Here is a 23,056-nt window from a genome sequence, read left to right as displayed (position 1 = left end):
ACTTGGGCACCTTAAGCTGATGTTTCAAATGTTACCCTGCTCAAGAGACAGAGGAGAAGGGCTAAACACTCAAAACATTAGCTTTAGAAACTTTTTTGGGGCAAGCTAATTTCACCATTTGCAACTCAGTTGGATACAATCAAATTATCTTTTTTATAACCTCCATCTGACACAGCCACCACGGACAGTAAGTACAGTAGTAAATACTGTAGCAATCTCTTTACGGCAAATAGGATAACAGACCATTTGGTTTTATCAACCAAATGTAACTTGGGCAACCATAAAGCTGATGTTTTCAAATGTTTACCCTGCGACAGAGAGAAGGGCTAACACTCAAAACATTAGCTTTTTGAACTTTTTTTGGGGCAGCTAATTCACATTGCAACTCAGTTGATACAATCAAATTATCTTTTATATACCCCATCTGACACAGCATCCACTGACGTTTTCTTAGTAGTTACATGTACAATTCCCCCCCTGTATCTTGGATACAAGACCCTTGCTAACTCTCGGGTTTGTGGTCTGATGTGTTTAAATTAGTAGCATTTTTGGTTACATAGCATTACACTTTACCCACATGGTATTCTCATTACCTCCCTGGACGATTAGTTTTCCAGTCCTCTGAAGTAACTCCTCTCTGTGGTATTCTAACCCTACCAAGGCTAATCTGTGCCCGTCGATTTTGATTGGAAAGCCTGGAAAGGTTTCCGGCATGTTATCTGGGTGGATAAGGGTTATAGGGTCTTGGTGCTTAAAGAAAAATCAAAAAATATTATTGGCAGTCAAATATTACCAGTTTCTTCAAATCTGTAATTTTCTGCCTGGTCATTGCTTTTAATGATTTCTTCAGCAGTGCTATAGGGCTGATAGGGACCAGCCTACTGCAGAGTCAGACCAAACCACAAATTAAAACTAACAGCATTGTAACCATTAACTCTTTAAGAAAAGTGCATGAAATGGGTTGTTATAATCCTTCAACCCTTAAAATGATCATTACACTTTAAGTAGCTACATTTACTACCATCCATGGTTCACTTGAGGGGAACTGGATGTAAAAAGGCGAGATTGCAACATCAAAACATTGGTTTGGAAGGAGTGTCATTGACCTTTTTTTCCTGATCGCCCACGTTTTGGACGCTTACCCAACCTCTCTTTGAGGATGTCTAACAGCTGTAAAAAGGGAACACAAAAATTCCAAGTTGTAAAGGACAAGTCCTGACAAACAATTAAGTAAAAATCAGCTTCTATGGGTACTTCACTGACCACAATCCAAATTTACTGTACTAAGATAACCACACAAATAAACTTACCAAAAATATTTATAAATGCACTTGCTTTTAATACATGATTGACAAGCTATTTCTTCGATAGTTTTATCTTTAAGAATAACTAAGACATATTAAGAAAGATTTACGCCTCTAAAATTTCTTCTCTCCAGCAGCCTACTGGTCAAACAGAGACACTTAACTAGAAGGGAAAGTGATTTTGATACTACCTTATTTGATGTCCACAAACAAACTCACAGCATACAGGGTAGTATCAACCCAGTATGATAAGATGAAATGGCCCCCATAAAGAGTTTCATTCAAAGCATACATAGCGCAGATATCATACAGTTTTGTCTTACACACAGCTCGTTAACTCTTCAGGCTTGACTCATGTCATCTTAGTTAGATCTCACTAGGGTGAAAAATTCAGATCTTAAAATCAAGTGTTACCTTTGGCAGTTATTAAAAGACAAAGAATATCTTAGATTCTTGCTTTGGGCAGCTATTAACTTCTTGGAGGAGGTGAAGTGTGTGACCTCAATCATGCTGCTGTCCATCAGGGACATTCCATCTGCCTCAGATTCAGATGCCAATACATGTATGACCCATCTCTCTAAATGAGCCACTGTTTTGAAATTTCTTCAATTCTAACATGACATCATCACTCTGGACTAAGTAATCCTGACTCGGTTCAAAGGAATAAAAACTTTGTGGATTTTTCTCTACTTTCTTTCTTGGGCGTCTTTTAGCCAATCAGGAGAAGGAGTATCTATACCTTCTTCACTTTCATTTACTTCCTTGTCATTTCTTCCATCCACACAATCGGCCATGGTTGATTCATTTGTTACTACACATTTTATTTTGCAATGGTAGTTTGTTCTGTGGACACCATGCCATCAACAGCAATGACCATGGTTTTTGAATCCTCTCCATTTTGTCCAGATCATCTTTGCTTGTTTCATTTGTAAATTCATTGCTTGACTCAACATTATTCTCACTCATCATTTCTATTTTTTCAAGATTTTTGTAAACATTACGAAATTCTTTATCAATCTAATGTCTCAGATATTGTTTCTCCAAGCTTTTTTCTAGCCTCATCTGAATGGGACTGTTCGCATTTCTATCAGGGACATGACCTCATTTCCATTTCCTGTACTCACTGGTGTTTGTCCAGTATCAGCAACCTTCAAGACTCCATTATTACTTATCAAGGAAATGACCCAGTCCTTTCAACTGGTTGACTCTCTAAATCATCAACAATTTTGGTGTCACATGATTCTTCCATTAGGTTAGTTATAGTAGAATTTGAATTCATGGCATTCTGTTAGAAAAACATTTTCATCACTTTGATCTGAATTCCTAGTGCTAACCATATCATCCTTGGTGGATACGGCTGAAGTTCCTTTGTCATTGCATGCTTCATCTTCAGCCTTTGGACACTGTTTTGAGCTATTTCCAACACCAATTGAATCATTTGTAGTTATATCCACTATAACTGGACACGCGAAGGAGGAAAATGCGAAAGCATTGTCTTCCAGCATCATCTTCCTCACTATCCCTCATAATGTTTAATGAGATGCTTTATTTTCTCCTGTTGAATCCTCCACTGTTTTGAAGGTGTTGTTCAATGAGTCCCCTTTGTTACGGTCATCCTCAGAATCTGTTGTACCCTTCACAATCTGAGTAAATTTGGGAAAGCTGACAGGATTTCTTCTACATGGAATACTTCATCATTGTAGTTGTATTGTTCAGCACTCTGGTCCTGTTTGAAAGTAATAAAGACTGATTCAAACAGAAGATGCTACTATTTTACAAAAATAACTATGGTGTTCAGACATTGAAATATGCTTGAGCTATATAAATTTAAACACTCAGCCCTCCACAATTTACTCTTAAGATAAGGGGGTGGAGATGCACACATAGAGAGGCCAGAGGAAGGGACATAAAACTAAAACATTAAAGGGTGAAACTAGATAGAAACGTAAAACTTTTGTTGTTTCAAAAACATTAACCTGCAACGTCTCTAAATAGCGAGCAGGAGTATCATGGAAGTCAAGGGCAGGTGAGTGGGCACAGGAAGTGGGGAGGTTTCTCTCCATGTTCTCCTTCTTCGAAGTGGATTTCATTGCGCATAAGGCCAGATTTACCACATATCAAAAGCAGAACAATCCCATTTAATCCTGATTTGGGTGCAAAATAAATATCCACAGCTATAGCAGTATTGGAATCATTAACTCAATCATTTACATTATAGGAAGACTGAAAAGAATTATTTTAATTATAATTCACCTAATTACTGCTTGAAGAAATCAAAAAGTGAACATCCCACCTCCTGAATACCACGGGCTTCTTCTGCATAGCCTACATCATATTCACCCTCAGAGCTTGTGTAGGAACTTGAGGACCACTCCTGATCGCTATCGCTGACAGAGCGTTCTGTTTCCTCTACTGCACCAACCTCTGTCTCCACCTGCAGATCACTGTCAGGGGAATCAGTTGGGACAAGGTCAGAAACATTGGCATCATCCTTTACCGCAAATAAGTTTTTGGTTTCAATGGTTTGCAGAGACGGCTCCTTAACATTAGAGATATTCTCCAAATATCCATCTACACTTGAAATATTGATCTCGATTAGTCTGGTCAGACTTCTGGAATTCACAAATTTCCTCGTGGTTTGCGGTCAAAGCAGTTGCTTCGTTGCTGTTTTCACCGTTTACTAAGCAGGGCCATACAATATTTTCTGACGTTGTTGACGGTCCTACCACAATTTTCGCAGCTTCAGGCAATGTCCAAGACAAATCGTGGTTAGTTTCCGCCTCTTCACCGGCTGAGAAAAAAGATTCTTCATCTTGAGGACTTGCGCATTCTTCTCGTGAATTTTCGAAGCAATAGGAAGTTTCTATCGTCTTCAGTCTCGTTCCTTAGGTTTGAATCTTTTTCAATCGCTGCATTTTTAACTGAACTCAGCACTGCTTCGGTATCATTTCACTTACAGCTATATTATGCGACCATGCGAAGGAATTCACAACACAAGTCCCTTTGGAACCTTCATCGCTCGAGACAATTTCACCGCACACAGCTTTCTTTTAAAACTCCATTTTTTGTTTCAAGTGATTTAGTCTGTCTGCACTTCTCTCTCTGATAAATTTTCTTCATTAAAAGGCTCCCTGTTTTCTTTTACATCTCGATTCAGCGAGTTCTCTCCGTAGCTTGGGTGCTTGTACCGCCATTAGTGATCGTTTGAACCTTGGTTGCAGGCAGGAAGAGATGTGTTATCGCCTGTCTTATTGCGTTTTTCCAGCTTTCTTTGGACGTGCAGGGGGAGTAATCTTCACCTCCTCTGATTCCATCATCATGTTTTCTTTTCCTTGTGATGTGTAATTAAATTTTGCTCCCGATCCATAATTATTTCCTCAAACGCTGGGAAAATGTCAACCACAACTTGAAAACACCCAAAAAGAAACGATTAATCAGTTCATTGTCTCATGCTTTGTTAGGCTATTGCAAAATGCACAGACCCTCTAACCAAATATTTAGATCACTCCAAATTATAGTCTTGTAAACAAAACAATCATCTATTGTGTCCCAAGTTGCGACCAAACTTCCAAGACTTCTCGCCTCTTGATGATCATTGCATGTAGAGTCACGTGCACATCAGCGGAAGTTACCTAGGGTGGAACGGAAGTGAGTAGCAAAACACCTGATTGGCGGAAAATCAGGGTACATTAGCCTGGAGAGAAAGTGCGAATGTTCGCGTTGTTAGCCCTTGAGAGTTTTGTGCAACGACTGGTGTGCTGTCCGTGTCTACAATCTTCATACTTTCGTTGCAATTTGAAAAGGTAGGACGTTTGCTTTCACGGAGTAGCACAATAACCGGTGTCACCTCAGTTCACCTCAAGTTTCACCTCAGTAACAATAGCGTCCATTTTTCTTTTGCATCCATTTTTTGTTCGATCAAAGCGCGAAGTATGTGCGCGCAATACAAATAAGTTTGTCATTTCCATAGCACAAACGACTGGAGAATTGTACTTTCTGCTTAAAATTGAGCTTTTTTGCTCATCATTGTTAAAGAAATGTGAGATTGTTCGGCGTTCGTAGTAGAAACAGTAATCACATTTCAGGCAATAGGAGGGAGTAGAACAGTAGTCAGCAAACACTTATATAGTAATTTAATATTTCTCGTTCCATTCTGCTTTCATCCGGAGAAACGCAAACCTTCATATCCTAATCGCTTCTCGAGATAAATTTTGAAGGAAATTGCAACCTCGAAATTACTTTAATATGCCCGTAACAAAATACACCTTTTCTGGCAAGTTTCCTTATTTACCGGTACGCCTTTATTGCTCCAGAACGATAACAAGAGTCAGCTAGGTAAGGTTAAAATTCAGATGTCTTTTCAAAGCAGGCCTTTCTTTTTTTCACTTCAGTAACAGGTAGAAGAACAATGTTTTGTTTAAAGCTTTGTTTTATAATTAGAATAGATTTCTCGCTTAATCCTCCACAAACTTACAACCTTATACTTCAGGTTGCGACTTATTTTTAGCGACTCCTTAGTTTAGCTAATTGGCACAAGCAACCAAATCGCCTTGGAAAAAGCTCGGTAAATTCAATATGGTGGCTGAAGTGTACTCTCCAAAGCAGTGGTTGTGCAAGTTCTTTTCAACTCTCTGACGCCCAAAGTTTTGTGTCTAAGAAGCTGAAATTACTAAGTGATGTTGTTAGGTGGAGCTACCACTTTAACAGGAAAAAACTCCACGGATACATAAGAATCTGCAGCAAGTAATAAAATATAAATACTTCCTAACAAAGGGCAGAGAGCAAACCATGCAACTCTACTGGTGTATGAGGCACTTTGCTAGTTTTGTCTGGGAATATGCTCAACATTATTACACAAAATGATCATTATATTGAAATAGAAAAAGTGTACAAAAAATAATGGCCAATTATGTAAATTGATTGGCATATGAATAACTGAAAATAAAAGAAAACTGTTTATTAATTAATTAACTAAATATTTCTATACATCAGAGTTGCAGAAGTATTTTGTTGGTTTTTGCATCTATACATGAATGGAAGGAAAATTTAAGTTTTGCCAAAAATCTTGATGTCAGTGTTGATTATATGAGAAGTAATTGCTAAATTGAAATTAACATTAACAGATGGAAGAGGTATCAAAATTGTTAAAAATAGTACTGTTTATAAAGTTACCACCTAGATATACTTGTAATAGTAAGAGTCTGTATCATTACTGGTAGGGAATGGTGGTCAAAAAATTATCAAATAGGTTTTATTTTGATCAGATATGAGAAACTTGAAATAACAGAAGCATTAGAACTGTGTTGGAATTAGCATTAGTGGAGGAAATGGATGAATCTTGGACGTGAAGGAAAAATAATTTCGAACTGATCTTTAAGAAGTTGAGCTTTGTAAATGTTTTTTTTCCAAATGATTGTCTGTGGCAAGTATCTTATTAGCTGGCTTGGCTTCATTAATTTTGTTGGAGTATCTACATTGTATGAAAAGAACCAAGTTATATATCAAGTTATAGTAAGTATTGAAATGATATGTTAAAACTTTCTCAGAACTCAACTGATTTTGCTTCAACTGAAGTAAAGAGTTTCCCCATACAGAAATTTAGAAAAAGGTTCCCTTCAAAAAGGTAGATCATACACACTAACCACATACCATGTGCCACGGATATACTGTACTTGATTATCTTTACAGCTGCTTGTTAAGTAGAGAGAAAGTCTCCAGGTTGAGGTTACAAACACTAATTTGTTCTGTTGTGACACAGCTGAATTATGTCTGCAAGAGGTAACCGTTTGGAATACGTGGGAGACTTGGATCTGCGTCAGGAGCAGTGGGCTGCTGCCCAGGCCACAAATTATCTGGACTTCATGGCAAACCTTGATATCGACCGAGATCCTCGCACTATTCGTAACTCTGGCCTGATCTGTACTTTAGGTAGGTAACAGTCTGGGAGCACTTATTCAAAAGGTGGCTGGCATTCTCTTCATAAAAGCATCCATTTTATGTTGTGCACTGGAAACTCTCATCAAGGATTTACACCAAAAGAAAAATTTAGCCTCAGTCAAATAATGTTGTCCTTTACTATGAATCATAATTTAGTATTAACTCATGCTATTACTGCTGTTCCTCAAAATACTCACAAAGGTGGGACAGAAAGTGATTTAATAAGTGATCTAATAGTTAGACAATGAGTAGACTCCTGTATAAATCAACCAGATATGAAAGGTATTTCTACTGTAGCCCAGTATTTATATCTTAAAAGTCAGCTTTGAACATGAGTGGACCTCAGTGCAGGGCTCTGGGCACTAAACTATAGAGTTATTCCCCAAAGCTTCCTTGTGACATCTGTTATTTTTTCTTGGACCGTAAGATATTGAAATTGAGCTGTTCTGCACACTGTTTGGGTCTGGAGGGATGAATACTAGACTAGAAGTTTCTATTTGTAAAATTTGCTGTGTCAAATTTTTTAAGGGCCAGCTTCAAGGAGTGTGGAGATTATCTCCCAGTTAATTGAGAATGGCATGAATATTGCAAGATTGAATTTCTCTCATGGGACTCACGAGGTATTCTTTTTTGGCAAGTGTTTTTGTTTTGTTTGGTTTTTGTTTCTTTTTTATACTTCTAGAATGAAATTATTTATGACTGGTAATATTTATACAGATTCAGGAAGATTCATTACGTTCAAGATGGCCAGGGAAATTGTAACAATGCTTACCCTTGGAATAATTTGTTACATGGGTTAGACCCATGAAATTAATACCCTCTTGTGTAGTGAAGTTTATCATAATTTGCATGTTTTACACACTCTTTACCTGAAATGATAAATATATTCATCATATTAAATCCAGAATTTAAGGACAGAGTCCCTTTCTTCCTTGAAACATAAATTTTAATGGCAAATATCTGATATAAGCAGTGCCCGCCTCCAGTATTTTTGCACTCCAAGAAACTGTAAGTAATGCCTGTCTTTCTGGACTTTCCGACATTTCCAGTATCATGCAGAAACCATTGAATTGGTAAGGAAGGCAGCAGTTGAAGAATGGCCTCATGCTGTTGCTGTTGCACTGGACACAAAAGGACCAGAAATCAGGACTGGGCTGTTGAAAGGGGTGAGTGCTCTGTAAAACTGCTTGTAATTGTAATAGGATTGGACTTCACACCATTATGTGTCTGGGTTTAAGCCTTGGCTGAAGTTAGAGTCACAAAGCCTCTCTACACCCAGGAGCCAAATGGGTGCTGGGTGAAAATCATAGTTTGTGTGGCTGAATGTTTTAAAGAAGGTTTGACTTCTACATGATGGATGGGAAATCCTACTTCCTGTTATTTTGTTGCTTCCCCAACCTCAGTTTCTCCTTAAAATTCCAGTAAAATAGTGGATATACACAGGTCAGAATGGTCAGCAAAACTTTTTATTAAGAAATGCTACAGTGGTAACAAACAGGAGGAGGTCACAGTAATTTTTCTCATTGCTACATGCTAGTGTAAGAGGTGGTGGGCTAATGGTTAGTGTGCTTGAATCTTGTTAAGAGGTCTGGGTCTGGGTCTGGGTCTGAAACCTGCTTAGGTCAATGTGTGTTGTTGGACAAAACACGTAACACTCACTGTGCCTCTCTCTACACAAGAGATAAATGGGTACTAGTTAATTGTCAGGGAAGCCTGATGAAGTTGTTAGGGGTAACCTTGCAATAGACTGGCATCCCATTCAGGAAGAAGTAGTGATATTCCTAGTCGCTTCATACAAAGGAAAGTGGGATAATCTGTGGCTGGGTGGGGCACTTGGTGCAAGCACAGAATTAAGCAACCTTACCTGACCTTACTTCATGGGAGAGAAACTAAGAATAATGCGAGCCAGAATGAATTACTCTGCTACCAAGACTGACAAGTAAATGACATAAATGACAAGTCTTGTTTTGTTAATTTACAGGGTGGCAGTGCAGAAATTTATTTGTCCAAAGGTGATATCATAAAACTTACAACGGACAAGGCATTCTTTGCTGAAGGAGACAACGAAACCCTTTATGTAGACTATGAAAACATCACAAAGGTGATGAAGGAAGGTGGAATTATATTTGTTGATGATGGACTGATTTCACTTAAAGTCGTGGAAATCGGCTCAAACTATCTTCAAGTTGAAGTGTTAAATGATGCTAAACTTGGGAGCAAGAAGGGTGTTAACCTGCCAAATGTTGAAGTCGATTTACCAGCTGTATCTGAGCAAGACAAGAAAGATATACTTTTTGGTGTGAAACATGAGGTGAGGGTTCATTCGTTTATTTGTTTTTTGAATACGTTACTCACGTGCTGTCATTGATTTCCTAAAACGAGTTCTTAAAGATGCCTTGATATTCAGCTTTGTTTTGGGATAGTGAGTTGCACACTTGTTTAGCAATCGATTTCTTTTTTCTGACTTGTTGAAAGATTCTTTTTCAAGATCGGCTCGTGAAGGTTTTATTTTCTGATGATTGGACTGGCCAGTACAGAAAAGTTTGTACTTATTTTCCAGGTTGATGACTTATGCTCCTTTACTTTCAAAATTTTCAGTCCTAGAGAGTCATACGTTATATCTATACATATGTGTACTTTTTTTGCAGGTTGACATGATCTTTGCCTCGTTTATTCGTAAAGCTCAGGACATTCACGACATAAGGGATCTTCTTGGTTCGAAAGGGCAAAATATCAAGGTCATTGCCAAGATCGAAAACCACGAAGGAGTAAAAAAATTTGACGAGATTATGGAAGCCGCTGATGGTATCATGGTGGCCAGAGGAGATCTGGGAATTGAGATTCCTCCAGAGAAAGTGTTTTTAGCTCAGAAAATGATGATTGGTCGTTGCAATAAAAACGGAAAGCCAGTAATCTGTGCTACACAGGTAATCTCAAGGGCAAATGAAACACAGCTCAATGATGCAAATTGTTGCATGCGCTCTACTCGATTTTAATGAGGAGAATTGGTTGGCCAGACAAGAATACTCACACGGAGAATTCTATTTTAGATCTTAGGTGACATCAAATTCAAAAGCCACTTTTAAAATCGGTCAAAAGTGAACAACCACTGGAACGATGAGGGCTGGGAACCAGATTTACGCAAATGGCAAACATCGAAGAAAAATTTTTTTGGAAAAGATTAATAAAGAAAAGCACAGTGAATGCCATTACCTTGGTCAAAAATTAATATCTTTAAGCGGGCGCTTAGTGGCAATCAAATAGGTTTGTTCCAATTGCCAGATGAAAAAATTTGCTCCCCTTAAATTTTCAAGTCAAAGCCAAAGGCAAAAAGGGAAATTTAAGAGGTATTTCTTCACATCAAACACAATCCGTCTTGCGAGCGAGTCTTAAGAAGTGCAACAAAATTTTTTCGCAGGCCTCGTTTCTCGAGTGCTGGTTTACATGAAGAAATTTGACATGAATTAGTCAGTCACCAACGGTCAACTTTCAGTCGCTGGTTGCAAAACCTAATTTTTATTCTGCATACACCCAAAAGTGGATGACCCGAAAATAAACGAAACCTTTATGCCTACTACCAGAAGAAAACTTTCTGTCCAGGTCAGTCAATCCACTGTTTTGATAGATAAGAGAAGACTGAAACACATTAACCAGAATTATACAGTGAGTTGCCTTATGAGTCCGTTGTTATTTACGTTGTGTGTCCAGCAGATTTAAAAAAAAAATGAAGGTATTTTGCTGCCCCGATTTGATAGTCCAGTAAATGAAGCAGCGCTGAAGAAACATCTAAACTAGTTTGCGGGTTGTAAGTCAGTTGCGGACACGTTTTGTTTGAAAAGTTATAAATTAATATCATGTTTTATTTTTCCCACAGATGTTGGAAAGTATGATTAAAAATCCTCGTCCAACTCGTGCGGAGAGCTCAGATGTGGCTAATGCTATTCTGGATGGAGCGGATTGTGTTATGCTCTCAGGTTTGTGTCAGTGAATCCAATCAGTCAGAACAGTAAGCTAGAGAGAAGCTTAATTAAGCTGGAGCGAGGCATGTATTTTGCGCGGAAAAACTCGCATGATCTATGAAATTTGATTGACTGAGTGGACAGTGTCGCCTCAGAAATAACCAGTTATTAATATTTGAGAAAGAGGGAGGCAGCATGAGTCGGTTCTAAGGATCCTAGATATACGCAGTTTTGCGCGAATTTATTCTCAATTGTTTTGTTCGTTGTTATTTGTTTACTCAAGGCGAGACAGCGAAAGGTACTTATCCGGTGCAAGCTATCGCCATGATGCACAAGATTTGTCGTGAAGCAGAGGCCGCTATTTATCATCGTCAGTTGTTTGATGATTTGAGGCACACAATGAACAGGGTGGCTGATACACACGAAACGACAGCCATCGCAGCTGTGGCAGCATCATTCACAGCAAATGCAGCCTGTATTGTTTGTCTTACACACACGGGGAAGTAAGTTAATCGTGTTCAAAAGTATGAGCGCATTTCGATTTTGTTATTTAACTAAAACCAAACTACGCCTTTTGCCCTTCAAGAACGCAAGATCGATTTTCACTTTAATGTACATTCTTTAATGCTATTGTGTAATCAATAATGACAGTTTGCAGCTACATTAACAACTCTAGAATTTCAATGAATGAATGTGTATTTGAATGTGTATTTATATACCGCACATATCACATACTGTCTCAAGGCGGTTTAATTGAGTGAGATCGAACGTCAGCTTGTAAAGGCGCCTCTGGCTGCCGCTATCAGTCCATATTTGATCTCACTCACCCACCCAGCCCATGCATGAAATGTACAATGAAACAACAGATAGACCACCACACCGGGAACTACGCCCCCTACTCTTTTCGACAAGTGTGTGGGTTCTTTAACGTCCCCTGCTGACCATGTAACACTGAAGATGCAGGAGACGGGGCCTACGGTTTATAGTCCTTATCCGAGAAGACTTGAATGTCTAACCATTTGCTGGTACAATTACAAAGGCAGCACATTCTCCTCAGTTATTTTAAGACCCTGAGTGTTGGTCCGGTCTGGGGCCCGAACCCTCGACCTCCCGCACAACAGACTGGCGCTCTACCAACTGAGCTAACCAGGCGGCGGTTCAATTAAGTTTTTGTTCCAGTAATTGCCTATCCTTCTATTGCTTCGCGGTTTAAGCAACACGGGATGTTGGTTTGCATAAACCTAAACAGGGCATGAAATTAATTTTTTTTTCTGACAGCCACTTGGCTCCTAAATTCTTCAAAGTGGTGGCCAATTCAAAAGAAGTTGGTCGCCATTTTCAAAGACAAACAACCTTTTTTTACGCACGTTCTAGATAGACCCTCCAAAATTAAGTTAGGGGAAAGATCTTTAACGTGCTACAAAGTGGACACTAGGATGGATGATATGCAACGTTCAAGCTCACCTAAATCCAAGATGGCGTATAGTTATCGATCGAGATGCATGTGCTGAGTTTTGGAAACAAGCTTAACGAGGAAGTTTGTCGCGGATTTATCTCTTCAAATCTTTTTAATCCACTACATCTCTTGGTAAGGTTATGATGAAACATTCTAGTCGCCAATTTGGCGACTAATTTTCAGGATTTGGTCGCCAAAGTGAAAAAATTGAGTCGCATTGGCGCCTGTATTAGGCGTAATTACACGCCCTGCTAAACCATTGAGCGCGTTTTCGGACCGTTACTGCGTTCTTCGGCCTGCTCTGAACAGAACTCCCTGGCGATAGTCTCCCAGTGGAATGCCTTGACGTCTTGCTTTTTCCCGGTTGTTTAACTCCTTTTGAATGGCAGGTTAAGAGATCTCGGCCCTGATTGTAGCTTTAAGAGTACTGATCGCTTGTTCCACGGTGTTGACTGAAACAGACAGTAAGGAGGCAGCATCTTAAGCTCTGTATTTGCTCCGGGGTTGTTAGCATTCCGACGTGCTGGAGCTCCATCATATTTAATCATCACAAGATCGTCCGGATTCAGGTTCTGTCTTGCGCAAAGAAGTCGTTGAAGAGGCGGGCCTTCATTCTTCCAATTTGCTCTGTGAGATGGACGAGTCCATTCAGCGGAAACACAGCCATGATGATCGTCACATTTCTTCCGCACATTTCTTCATACTTAACGATGCGCTCGCTCGCCAACTCTCGCTCTTCCATGACTTCTAGCCGTTCAAATTTTATAGCCGCATTCATGAATGAAAACGGGGTGATTCACAATCCCCGAGGTCATGCACCAGTTAGCGTCATCAACGCGCATCTGAATAACATCTGGCTTGTCCCTATCCGCTGGTAATGGTCTAGCCTATTTCACACGTACCAGCATCCCGTCAAGAGCTTTTCCACTCGCCCTGTCGTGTACGAAAGGTTTTTACCTGCAATCTTCTTCGAAGCTCTTGGTTTATTTCTCTCAAAGTAAGCAGGCAGTTCTCATTGATTACGACACCCAAGCACTCCTTCATTTCTTCATCCACTTTAACGTTGTTACGACCACCACGTGCCCTTTCGCGTATTCGGACATATCCCGGACATATTTTGCTATAATGCCTTTCGCTGTAGACCTGTTTACCCCCAAGGTATCTGCAACCAAAAGGTAGTCTTCGTGCTCGTCTTCAAACGTCCTTACTAATCTTTCTCGATGCTTGTTTGGAACACGGTTACGTATTTTGATAGCCATTTCTGCAAGAAGAATCTGAACAGCTTCTTTATCAGACTCTTCGAAATCCTGTAGGAAAATTTAATAGTGAAATTGAAATTTTATTGACGAAGAATAAAATGGCACTAATGAGCACTCAGTCACATTAAAGAATGTTTTTACGTTAAAATGATTCGGTATTGGTGTTGATGAGTACTTCTTTTGATGTAAATATTCTAAATAAACATGCAAAAATCAAGACGACAATTTTTTCGCTCACTTGATCGCACTTAGGCGTTAATGTACTATTCACTGAACCTACTGAAAATTTATCTTGCGTTCTTGAAGGGCAAATAGTGTATTTGCAACGCTCGATTAAGGCAAAGGAAAATGTCACGAAGAGCCAACGAGATGTCGAAGTAAATGAATGCAAACTGAGTGGAGGAAGAAAAAACGGGACCATTGAGTTTTGTATTTTATCTGATTGGTTGAGAGGGTTATAAAGAAAAACTTGTGCAATAACGTTAAACGTCTTTTACTCAGCTGAAAATATTTCCATTTCTCTCTGAGATATGGTGACTTAGTAAGGTCATTAAGCGAACAAGTTGAATGTAACTACAAAATGCTCGGCAGTACACTATGTGGTGTTCTTACTCCAAGTGCTGTAAAGAATCGAGTCAGAAGAATTTCCAACTAGGTGATGTGTAAGTTTCTTATCCGTATTTCAGAAGAAATTAAACTAAATTTTTTACATCGCATTTTTTGAAATAACAGTTTGCTTTTGCTCTGTCTTTTAGGACTGCTGAAGTTGTGTCACGGTTCCGGCCTCGTTGTCCAATTATAGTAGTAACACGTGATGCGCGCGTGGCCCGCCAGATGCATTTGTACCGAGGCTGCTTTCCTCTCATTTACGACAAACCGCCCAAAGACAATGTACTGGAGGAACATGACGAGAGACTCGAGTTCGCGCTGGATATGGGCAAAAGGATGGGCTTCATGAAACTTGGCAATACGTTCGTGTTCGTATCTGGGTGGAAGGCAGGTGCAGCTCACACTAACACTATCCGTATACTGACTATTATGGAGGAAAAGATTCATATTGCCAAGAGCTTGTCAGAGTCCGCTGACCTCAAAGGAAAAATGCAGATTCCCAAGTAGTTGTCAGCATTCGGTAGCTGTCTTGAATCCCAATTCCGTGTTTTGCTGTTGTGATCAGGGTAAAATTAGAATCGTTAACTACAATGGTTTTCCGTATTCTAATTGGATATTTTCGTTTTAAATAATAAGAGTGAATTTTGGAAAGAATTTTTTTTATTTATTAGCGCTCGATGGCTTTGCTTTCATTTGGTCTAAAGTTTTTTTACGTCTTTCGTGGATCTATTTCAACTCAAAGGAACTAACTTTTCAGTACTGGTGTGATTTTGGGCTTTGTTGTGAAATATAGCGGAAATGAAAAGAGTGAAACAAGTGCGGTGTGCATTGGTGAGAATACCGATATCGTAAAACTTTGTTGTATAATCGAAAAAGTAATCAACAGCAATCAACTTTAAGACGCACTAAATAGTGAAGTCTGTTATCATAGAATATTAACTGATGTTTATGACGGGTCTAAATAAAGATATGAACTAATCTTTGCGACGTTACCTCAGTTTTCGAAAAAAATAAATAAATAAAGGAACTCCTACGGGTTTTGACAAGTTGATGTCAAAGGTTTGTGTTACATACAAGATTGTTGGCTTGTGGTTTCACTTCTGCCCATACTTATTAGTAACATACTGAGATACTCTTATACTGTTGATGAGTTAGACACTTTTTGAAGTTTTGAGAGAACGGGTCAGACTATGAAAACTAAAAAACTTCGACATGTTTAAGTAAAACTAATCAGCATATGGGCCAGGATATGTTTGTGACTGATGCTCCATAACATCTGTGCCAAGAGCTCTCCTGGTAACGGCTTGTAACATTCCAACATCACTCGAAATTACAGAGCTGTTTGGGTGAGGCACATTAGGTGAGGAATTCAACAATTGAAATTCTCTTGGTGCATTACCAAAGCAGCAGACGTGTTGAGCGCCGTCAAACAAACTAACAGCAGGATTTGAACTGCTCCCACGGTTTTCTTTTCTCCACCTAGCTCGTCTGTTCTTAAACCAAGTCTGAAAGAGATTGGTCGGAAAATTGAATTTTGCGAAGAAACTGGGGAGAGAAAACTAGTTACATATTTCACTTTACAGTGCGATGAAATCTCACTGAATTGAAGCCAGCCTTTTTGCATTAAATTTTGTAACCACTCAAGAGTGGCAACTGTTTCTCTGTCTGTACGGCAGTAAAGCAGAGGTCATGCAAACTCTACTCTCTTATTTGTTGGTAATAACCTCGCAACAATTTTTCGGACACGAAGCGACCCAATCAGCATTTTGTACTTAATCCTTAAAATTTTTCGACTAAACATACGGTGTTCTTCTGCTCACAGCTCTATTTCGGTACATTTATGCAAAGAAACCCCTATTTGTGCTTCTTTTACCTTCATGAGCGGGTTTTGTGATACCGTTTGCATTTCTACTTTTAAAACTGGCAGAAAAACTACGTATATCTCACCAAAATGACTTCTTGAGAGATCCCTAGTTTCTGTGATAGTGATTGCCTTATCTTCGGTGAAATGTACTGTGATTGGCTGAAAATGGTTTCCAGCTCTTTCCGTTGCCAGGAAGTGAACTGTGTTCTCCGTTTTATGATTAGCTTGCCTGGGTCATTTCCTGACAACCCTTTTGGCTTCAAAGCTGAAAATAAACGGCCGTGGTCAAGAAATTCTTAATATCAGGGGTTTTGGACATGTAGTCTTAATAGAGTAATAAACGATTTTGTAGCCAGTTACTCCATTATTTTAGCTTCGATATATTAAAACCGAACAAACAACTCAAGCTCTAATAAAGAAACCAAGAGAAACGTAATCAGTACGGTGGTGACGAGCTTGCCTTAAAAACAGCTGAGCCTTGGGTACTATTTAAAAAACAAGTGCAATTGTCCAAACACGACACGATGTACGAGTTTGTGAAACAGCTTCCGCGCCTCGAGAAGAAAGAAAAATGGAAATATTCGCCAATTTTTCCCATCCTGTCGGCAAGTTTTCTGGTTTCGTGTTAAAGAAATGAGTTTATCAGAGTTTGATGCTTGAACTCATTGTGTTGCGTTAACTCATCGTGTTAGTGGCTGTCTTAGGATCTTCCATTATACCGACACAAAGTCAGCTGTTTAAATCATTGTTTTAGTGGGTATCTGAGAATCTCAAAAGGAATGCTCAAAAGCATGTTACCCAAATGGTTTACAAGTAACTTATGTGGAAAAATGCAAAACTGAGACGATGAGGATTAAATTATCCCCTTTTGTTCGCTCTCTGTTAATCCTGACACAAGAGACCAACTTAAATCTATGTTCTAACAAAGGACTAAAGTTCTAAACGTCAGTTTTTCCGATTCGTCAGGGTAGACTATCTTTTTATCAACTTTTAGTTGGTAATCAGCAGGGTACAAGCTCTGAGGGATCGATCGTACATTTGCAAATTATTCGTGCCTCACGATTGAAACTTACAATCACGTGCCACGATCTCAGCGATCCTCTGCTGCTGACTGAAGCTGATCAAACTGGAATTAGAGCCCATCTCTGGCCTGGAATATACATAAGTGAAGCTCGTTGCTGTTGATGGATTAGTGTCCATGGGAAAATATGACTCAGACTGAGTCCGGCTACAACTGGTAACAAACGGCGGGAAAAAGGCCATGGCCACTGGAAAAAATAGGAGAGTTGACCCTTTCTAACATAGCTGGGTTGATTTATAGCCTCACTTTGTGAGATCCTTACGTACATTCTGCATCATAGACATCCTATTTTAGGCCAACAATTCTTCCGGCAGAAAGTGACGTATTCTATTATTTCGACAATTTCAATTCTACATAAATCTAAAAAAGTTCAACTACGACAAAGCTTCTGGTCAAAATAAAATAAATCCCGAGTCTGTTTATGTTTGTGGCTGTGGTCGTCTGGGAAACGAATCCTGTGACGACCAGTCTTTACGAAAGCAGAGTTGCGCCTTAAATTGATGTTGCAATCTTTCCCATTTTTAGAATTTTTATCATTGTTTGTTTTTATCCGTTTCCCCAGCAACATAACTTTTTGACGTATTTGCCAACTGGGTGTTAATCTGATCAACTGCTCATTACGAAAAAATTTAGACCGCTGACCACAATGGACGTTGTACAGTTTGAGAAACGCCTTCCGTCGCCACATTAGCCTGGAATTTTGAGTTTTTCTTACGTTATGAGATAAATTGTCGACATTATAAACTTTCCTCCAAAGTGCTGCTTTGAAGTTAAAGAAAAAAATGATTGAAAAAAAACAACGGAGTGGCAAAATGAAAAATCCCAGAAACCCTTTTAGTTCAATACGTGCAGATCACGTTCCGATAAAAAAACTAAAGGTGATGACGAAAAGCGACGTTGATAAAATAAGCTCCCATTCTGTTGAATGGTCAAAATTTCAAAGTAAATCAAATATCCTACCTAAGTGTTTCTTTCATGTACTGTAAAATGTATACTTTTTATAGGGATAGCACGAATAATTTGCATGTTATTTCAGTTACTGAACGAAAATGCGATACCTTAAATGGTTCTGATAAAAACAGTTTTAGTAATTCATATTTTGTTAAAAATCCCGCGTGGTATACCGGCATTTTAAAACATCAAGTGAAAGTTTAACTTTTAATGGTTTGTCACTAGATCAGTTAAATTTTACACTTTACTTTTTCCCAAGAGGGCACGGTAACGATTCCTAAAATCTGATTGGTCGTTAATGAGGTCCGGATTATCCTATCGACGCCCACGGGTACGGTTACGCTTTCGTGTGTCGCCTAGTACATCTCCTGTTTCCTTGCTTTTTTTCATTTATGTATTTCGCTTTGCTGGCTGGGCAGTATTAAATTTTTGAAGACTCCGTTCATGATCTCAAGCCGATTAATTTCTTAATAATTGTTTTCTCTCTCCCTCAAATCACTTTGGTTGCTTGCAAAAAGTTGGTTTCGAAACGAGTTTTTGATAGCAAATATGTAATTGAATGGATTGACACACTGAAGCTATAGGCTGTTATTTGTAAAAACCTGTTAATTCTTATCATTCAGCTTTTTGCGATCGCATCGGTCGGGGAGACTATGTCACCGTTCTAAAAATTTGGTGAAAGTTTCCTAATTCCTTGAAAGAAAAGTTGTCTCCAAGGAGTCGCGACTCGTGAGTCAGAGTAGAGGGTTTCAATAGGGTGATGGCTTTTTCGATTAAAGGTTAAAATTTGTCACTTTCTACGTCTAATGGCTAATTTTTTGGCTGTTGTACGGCTAACGGTTAACCCCATGGAGACCCTCAGTGTATAATTTCATGGGATGTACTTTGATCATCTAGATACTCACTTTCCGTAACTAAAGCCGCAAATAAAACGGGATTTGAAAGTTTGATACATATTATCAATGCCTTGAGTCATGACCTAGAGCCAAATATTTTACCGTCCAGCCCGAGCAAACTCAGTCAATGAGCATTTTATCATATGACCACTTAAGAGGACGCGATACACGGGCAAACGCGGGACAACCACAAAAAGTATTCTGCAATTAAAACTTTTCCTTTGTTTTTCAGGTCAGAACAAGAGACTCACAATTAATCGAAAAATACGACTTTCTTACTCTTTTCTTTTTTCCTTTAGGTTTTTGCTACAAAGCCGTGAGAGCGCAGGGCCGGACGGCGGCCTTTTGGGATCGGCTCCAGTCAACCTTTTCGGCCCTGCACTCGTCAGCTTTCACTGTGGTTTTCTACGGGATCATGCTCGCGGGGCCAAACGGGTCATGTTATTACCTCAGTTATTCTCAGCTGTTTTGGAAATGAACTTAGTACATGACCCAACGTAACTCAGTTAATAAACTTTTTCTTTCTCTTCGGATTTTCCTTCATTGCTAACGCCATCACGTGTGGTCCTCATACGGGAATTGTTTCCAAGTATAATAACCAAAAGCGCGTGGGGCCGTGCGGGTCATATGGTAATTCAACCATGTGAGATTTCTTCATCAGAACTAGAGTGTCTAAATTTACCAAATTCTTCATCAATCCTGCGTCAAACACAGAAATTAACTGCGGTATAAAAACAAAACAGGGATAAAATGATAATGAAACTTAATTGCTGGTAAAGTGTTAACGTAGCCTTCTGTCGCCGTTGTCAAATCAGCACCTTTCAGATAAATTTCATAGTTGGAATAATGACATTTGATTTATTTCCAGAAACAGAAGTTATTTATGAAAAATCGGAACAAGCCACAACATTCCCTGATGAGACTTGATGAACAGGTAGTCACATGATATCGAGGTCGGTTGTCATATGATATTGTAAAACTGATTTATCATCCAAAGATTACAACTCAAGGAGGGCTTACCATGATGGCACGCAGCATGATGGAACTCAGCACCCTTTGCACCTAGGCCATAAATCTGAGCGCAAAAAGCTCGGCCTGTTAATTAAAGTACAGACTTCGAGCTCGGTTGGTATGGGGTAATCGTATGCATTATAAAAATTCCAGGATAGGCGTTATTTCAGGAAGTACACATTTAAATTCAGGCTGGGCCTCTGTAACGCAGGTCCGATGGACCTGTGATCACCCTTAAGAGTGCAATGATATAAAAGAGCGTTTTTGTTTCATTTAAAGAGTTAAAGAAAAAATGCAATGTTTGAAACTTACCAACAAATGCAGAGAAAAAACAAGCAACAACTTTCATCTCGAAGACGTTGTCTATTGCGGAGGACGGACTGTTTTTGTACAAAGTCTGAAGCGTAGTGCAGCAAAGATAATGACCAGAGAAGCTTTAGGCAGTTCATTTGATAGCAAACTATCAAGAGTGGCTTTTATTATCGCAGTCAATTCTAGCCAATCAGCATCTTTCAGAAACAATATCACAGTTGGAAAGATGACTTTTTATCAATTTCCGAAAATAACTTTTTTTGCGAAATTGGAACGGGCCAAACATCCCCTAATGAAACTTCATCGCATAAAAGGAGAAAATTCCCTCAATGGACTAAACTGCAAATAAACAGGGATTTTAAAATAAGGTACTTATAACCAATAATTTAAGTCATTTAGACAGGTAATCACGTGATATCCAGTGCAATTTGGAATAACAAGCACGGGTGAGGTTTTTTATTTGCACAAGGAAAATTATGTGATAAATTATTACAATGTACACTCCAGTACATTTCGATGTCACAACAACCGCGTTACATCACAAAATCAATTAAAGTTTTTTAAATTAAAAAAGGGTTCAAAGCCCATCCTCAGAGATCCAGGGGGCTGTGAGTCGATTTCAAGTCATGGCAGAAGAGCCCCTAAGGACATTGTCTTACAAGACTAGTTCCAAACGGTCGCAGTTGTTCTGGCATCTGATTGGTGCCAGAAAATCTTTGTGTTTTTCTGCCCAATCAGAGTGAAGTATGAATAAAGGGGTAAGTTTCTAAAGAAACTGTGGTGCTGCGTCGGTGGGAGAGTATAGCAGGTAATTTAGTGTTAACAACTGAGTTGAAAACGTAAATTAGCCACCGTAAAGGGTAAAAAAGCTGACTTTCGAGCGTTAGCCCTTCGTCAGAGCGATTCAGAGTGAAGTATGCTTTGGAGTCCTTTTTCCTTTTTTTTACATGTCCGTGTTTTAACACGGACATGTACATGAAGCTCAGTTGCTAGCCTTGTTTGTTTAGGCCGTGCGACGAAGCTTTGCTCGAGGTGAAAAGTTTCAGTCTCAGCACACAATGTAAGAGAAATCGATCAGATTGTCCACGAAAATCTTATCAGAAATTATACTTAATAACTTATACTTAATGCTGTGAATGAAACTTTGCCAATCTCGTGAAGTTATTTTGTCGCACTGGCCACGCAGGTATGTCAAGCAATTGGCGCTTATGCTTACAAAGCTTTCTGTGCGCGCCAAAATCTAACCCCTACACAGTAGTAAAGTCTTTCACAGTATGGCCAAGATTGCAGAAAACGCTAAGTTTGTGGAAGACCTCCAGCAAGCGCTTATGGAGAGTTTAGCTGTGTTTCCAGATAGCAAATTAAAATCTGAACAAAAACTTACAATCGAGAACATTGTGGGAAGGAGAGATGTTTTCGGACAATTACCGACGGGGTTTGGAAAGAGCGTAATCTTTTCAGCTGCTGCCAGGACAAAGGCATACCGTTTTTTTTTTGGAGTCTGTCACCTCCCAGTTACAATTACGTTTCCACGATGTTTCAATTCTATAGCGACAAGTGTCGAAAATTGCACGCGGAAGACCATCGTCTGGTAGAACTTTGTATTGAAAACTTCTTTAAATATTTTCATAAACTCGCCTTTAAGGTTTCTTTTTCTCTTAATTTTGATAAAAACGAAAGAGCATACTCGACAACGGTCTGAAACATTTTCACTCGGATTATTCACAGTAATCGTAAAAAAACCCCGAACCTTCCCTAAACAACCAGTCGAAGGAGATTTTATTTTGACGCGCACAGAAAGCTACGCAAGCGTAAGCGCCAGTTGCTTGACATACCTGCGTGGCCCGTGCGACGAAATAACTTCACGGGATTGGCAAAGTTTCACTCACAGCAAATTACACGAGAAATCTAGGACGATTTAAGCTTACATCTCGTCTAACGTTTGAAGTGACATATTAACGCCTGCAACCATTATGTTTTGTGCGAACGTCGCAAATTTTTAAATACGTTCTCCTGTGATACTTACGAAAGTACTAAGTATAATTTCTGATGAGATTTTCGCGGACAATCTGATCGATTTCTCTTACATTGTGTGTTTTACATTTCCCAACCCTTTTTCCGTTTATTCGCATTTGCTTTGATCAAAACGCTGGGCGCTGTTGTGGAAAGATGCTCAAAATTACAAGAATTTAGCAACCTTTCAGTGGCTTTTAATTCTTTTGTAATGGTGTGGTAACTTTCCTTCTTATCTGGAAAACTGCAAAATTGAATATGTGCTATAAGTATGTAAAGTTGATGCTGTTCAGGAAGGTTGTCATTTCTGCTTGGGCAAAAATACTTGCATAAAAGGATTACAGGAGAACCTGCTAACTCGAACTCCTAAGGGAGGAAAAAAACAGTTCAAGTTAGCAGGGGCT

The 23,056-nt window shown here is 39.1% G+C and overlaps 1 protein-coding gene and 2 pseudogenes across 1 annotated transcript; 1 reads left to right on the top strand and 2 right to left on the bottom strand.

Moving 5' to 3' along the window:
* Positions 1–1,850: 1,850 nt before the first annotated feature.
* On the bottom strand, positions 1,851–4,888 carry LOC136279398 (uncharacterized; annotated as a pseudogene).
* A 99-nt stretch (positions 4,889–4,987) lies between these two features.
* On the top strand, positions 4,988–15,504 carry LOC131798434 (pyruvate kinase PKM-like). Its single transcript, XM_059116078.2, has 9 exons — positions 4,988–5,107; positions 7,063–7,232; positions 7,770–7,861; positions 8,291–8,407; positions 9,223–9,552; positions 9,890–10,168; positions 11,116–11,215; positions 11,484–11,703; positions 14,671–15,504. Exons 2-9 carry the CDS (start codon positions 7,070–7,072, stop codon positions 15,029–15,031), a joined length of 1,662 nt encoding a protein of 553 aa, XP_058972061.2. The 5' UTR covers positions 4,988–5,107; positions 7,063–7,069; the 3' UTR covers positions 15,032–15,504.
* Positions 12,936–14,138, bottom strand: LOC136283605 (uncharacterized; annotated as a pseudogene).
* Positions 15,505–23,056: the final 7,552 nt, after the last annotated feature.

This window comes from Pocillopora verrucosa, chromosome 1, assembly GCF_036669915.1.
Source record: "Pocillopora verrucosa isolate sample1 chromosome 1, ASM3666991v2, whole genome shotgun sequence".
In the NCBI taxonomy this organism is placed as follows: domain Eukaryota; kingdom Metazoa; phylum Cnidaria; class Anthozoa; order Scleractinia; family Pocilloporidae; genus Pocillopora; species Pocillopora verrucosa.
This window is presented reverse-complemented; position numbering and strand designations above follow the sequence as displayed.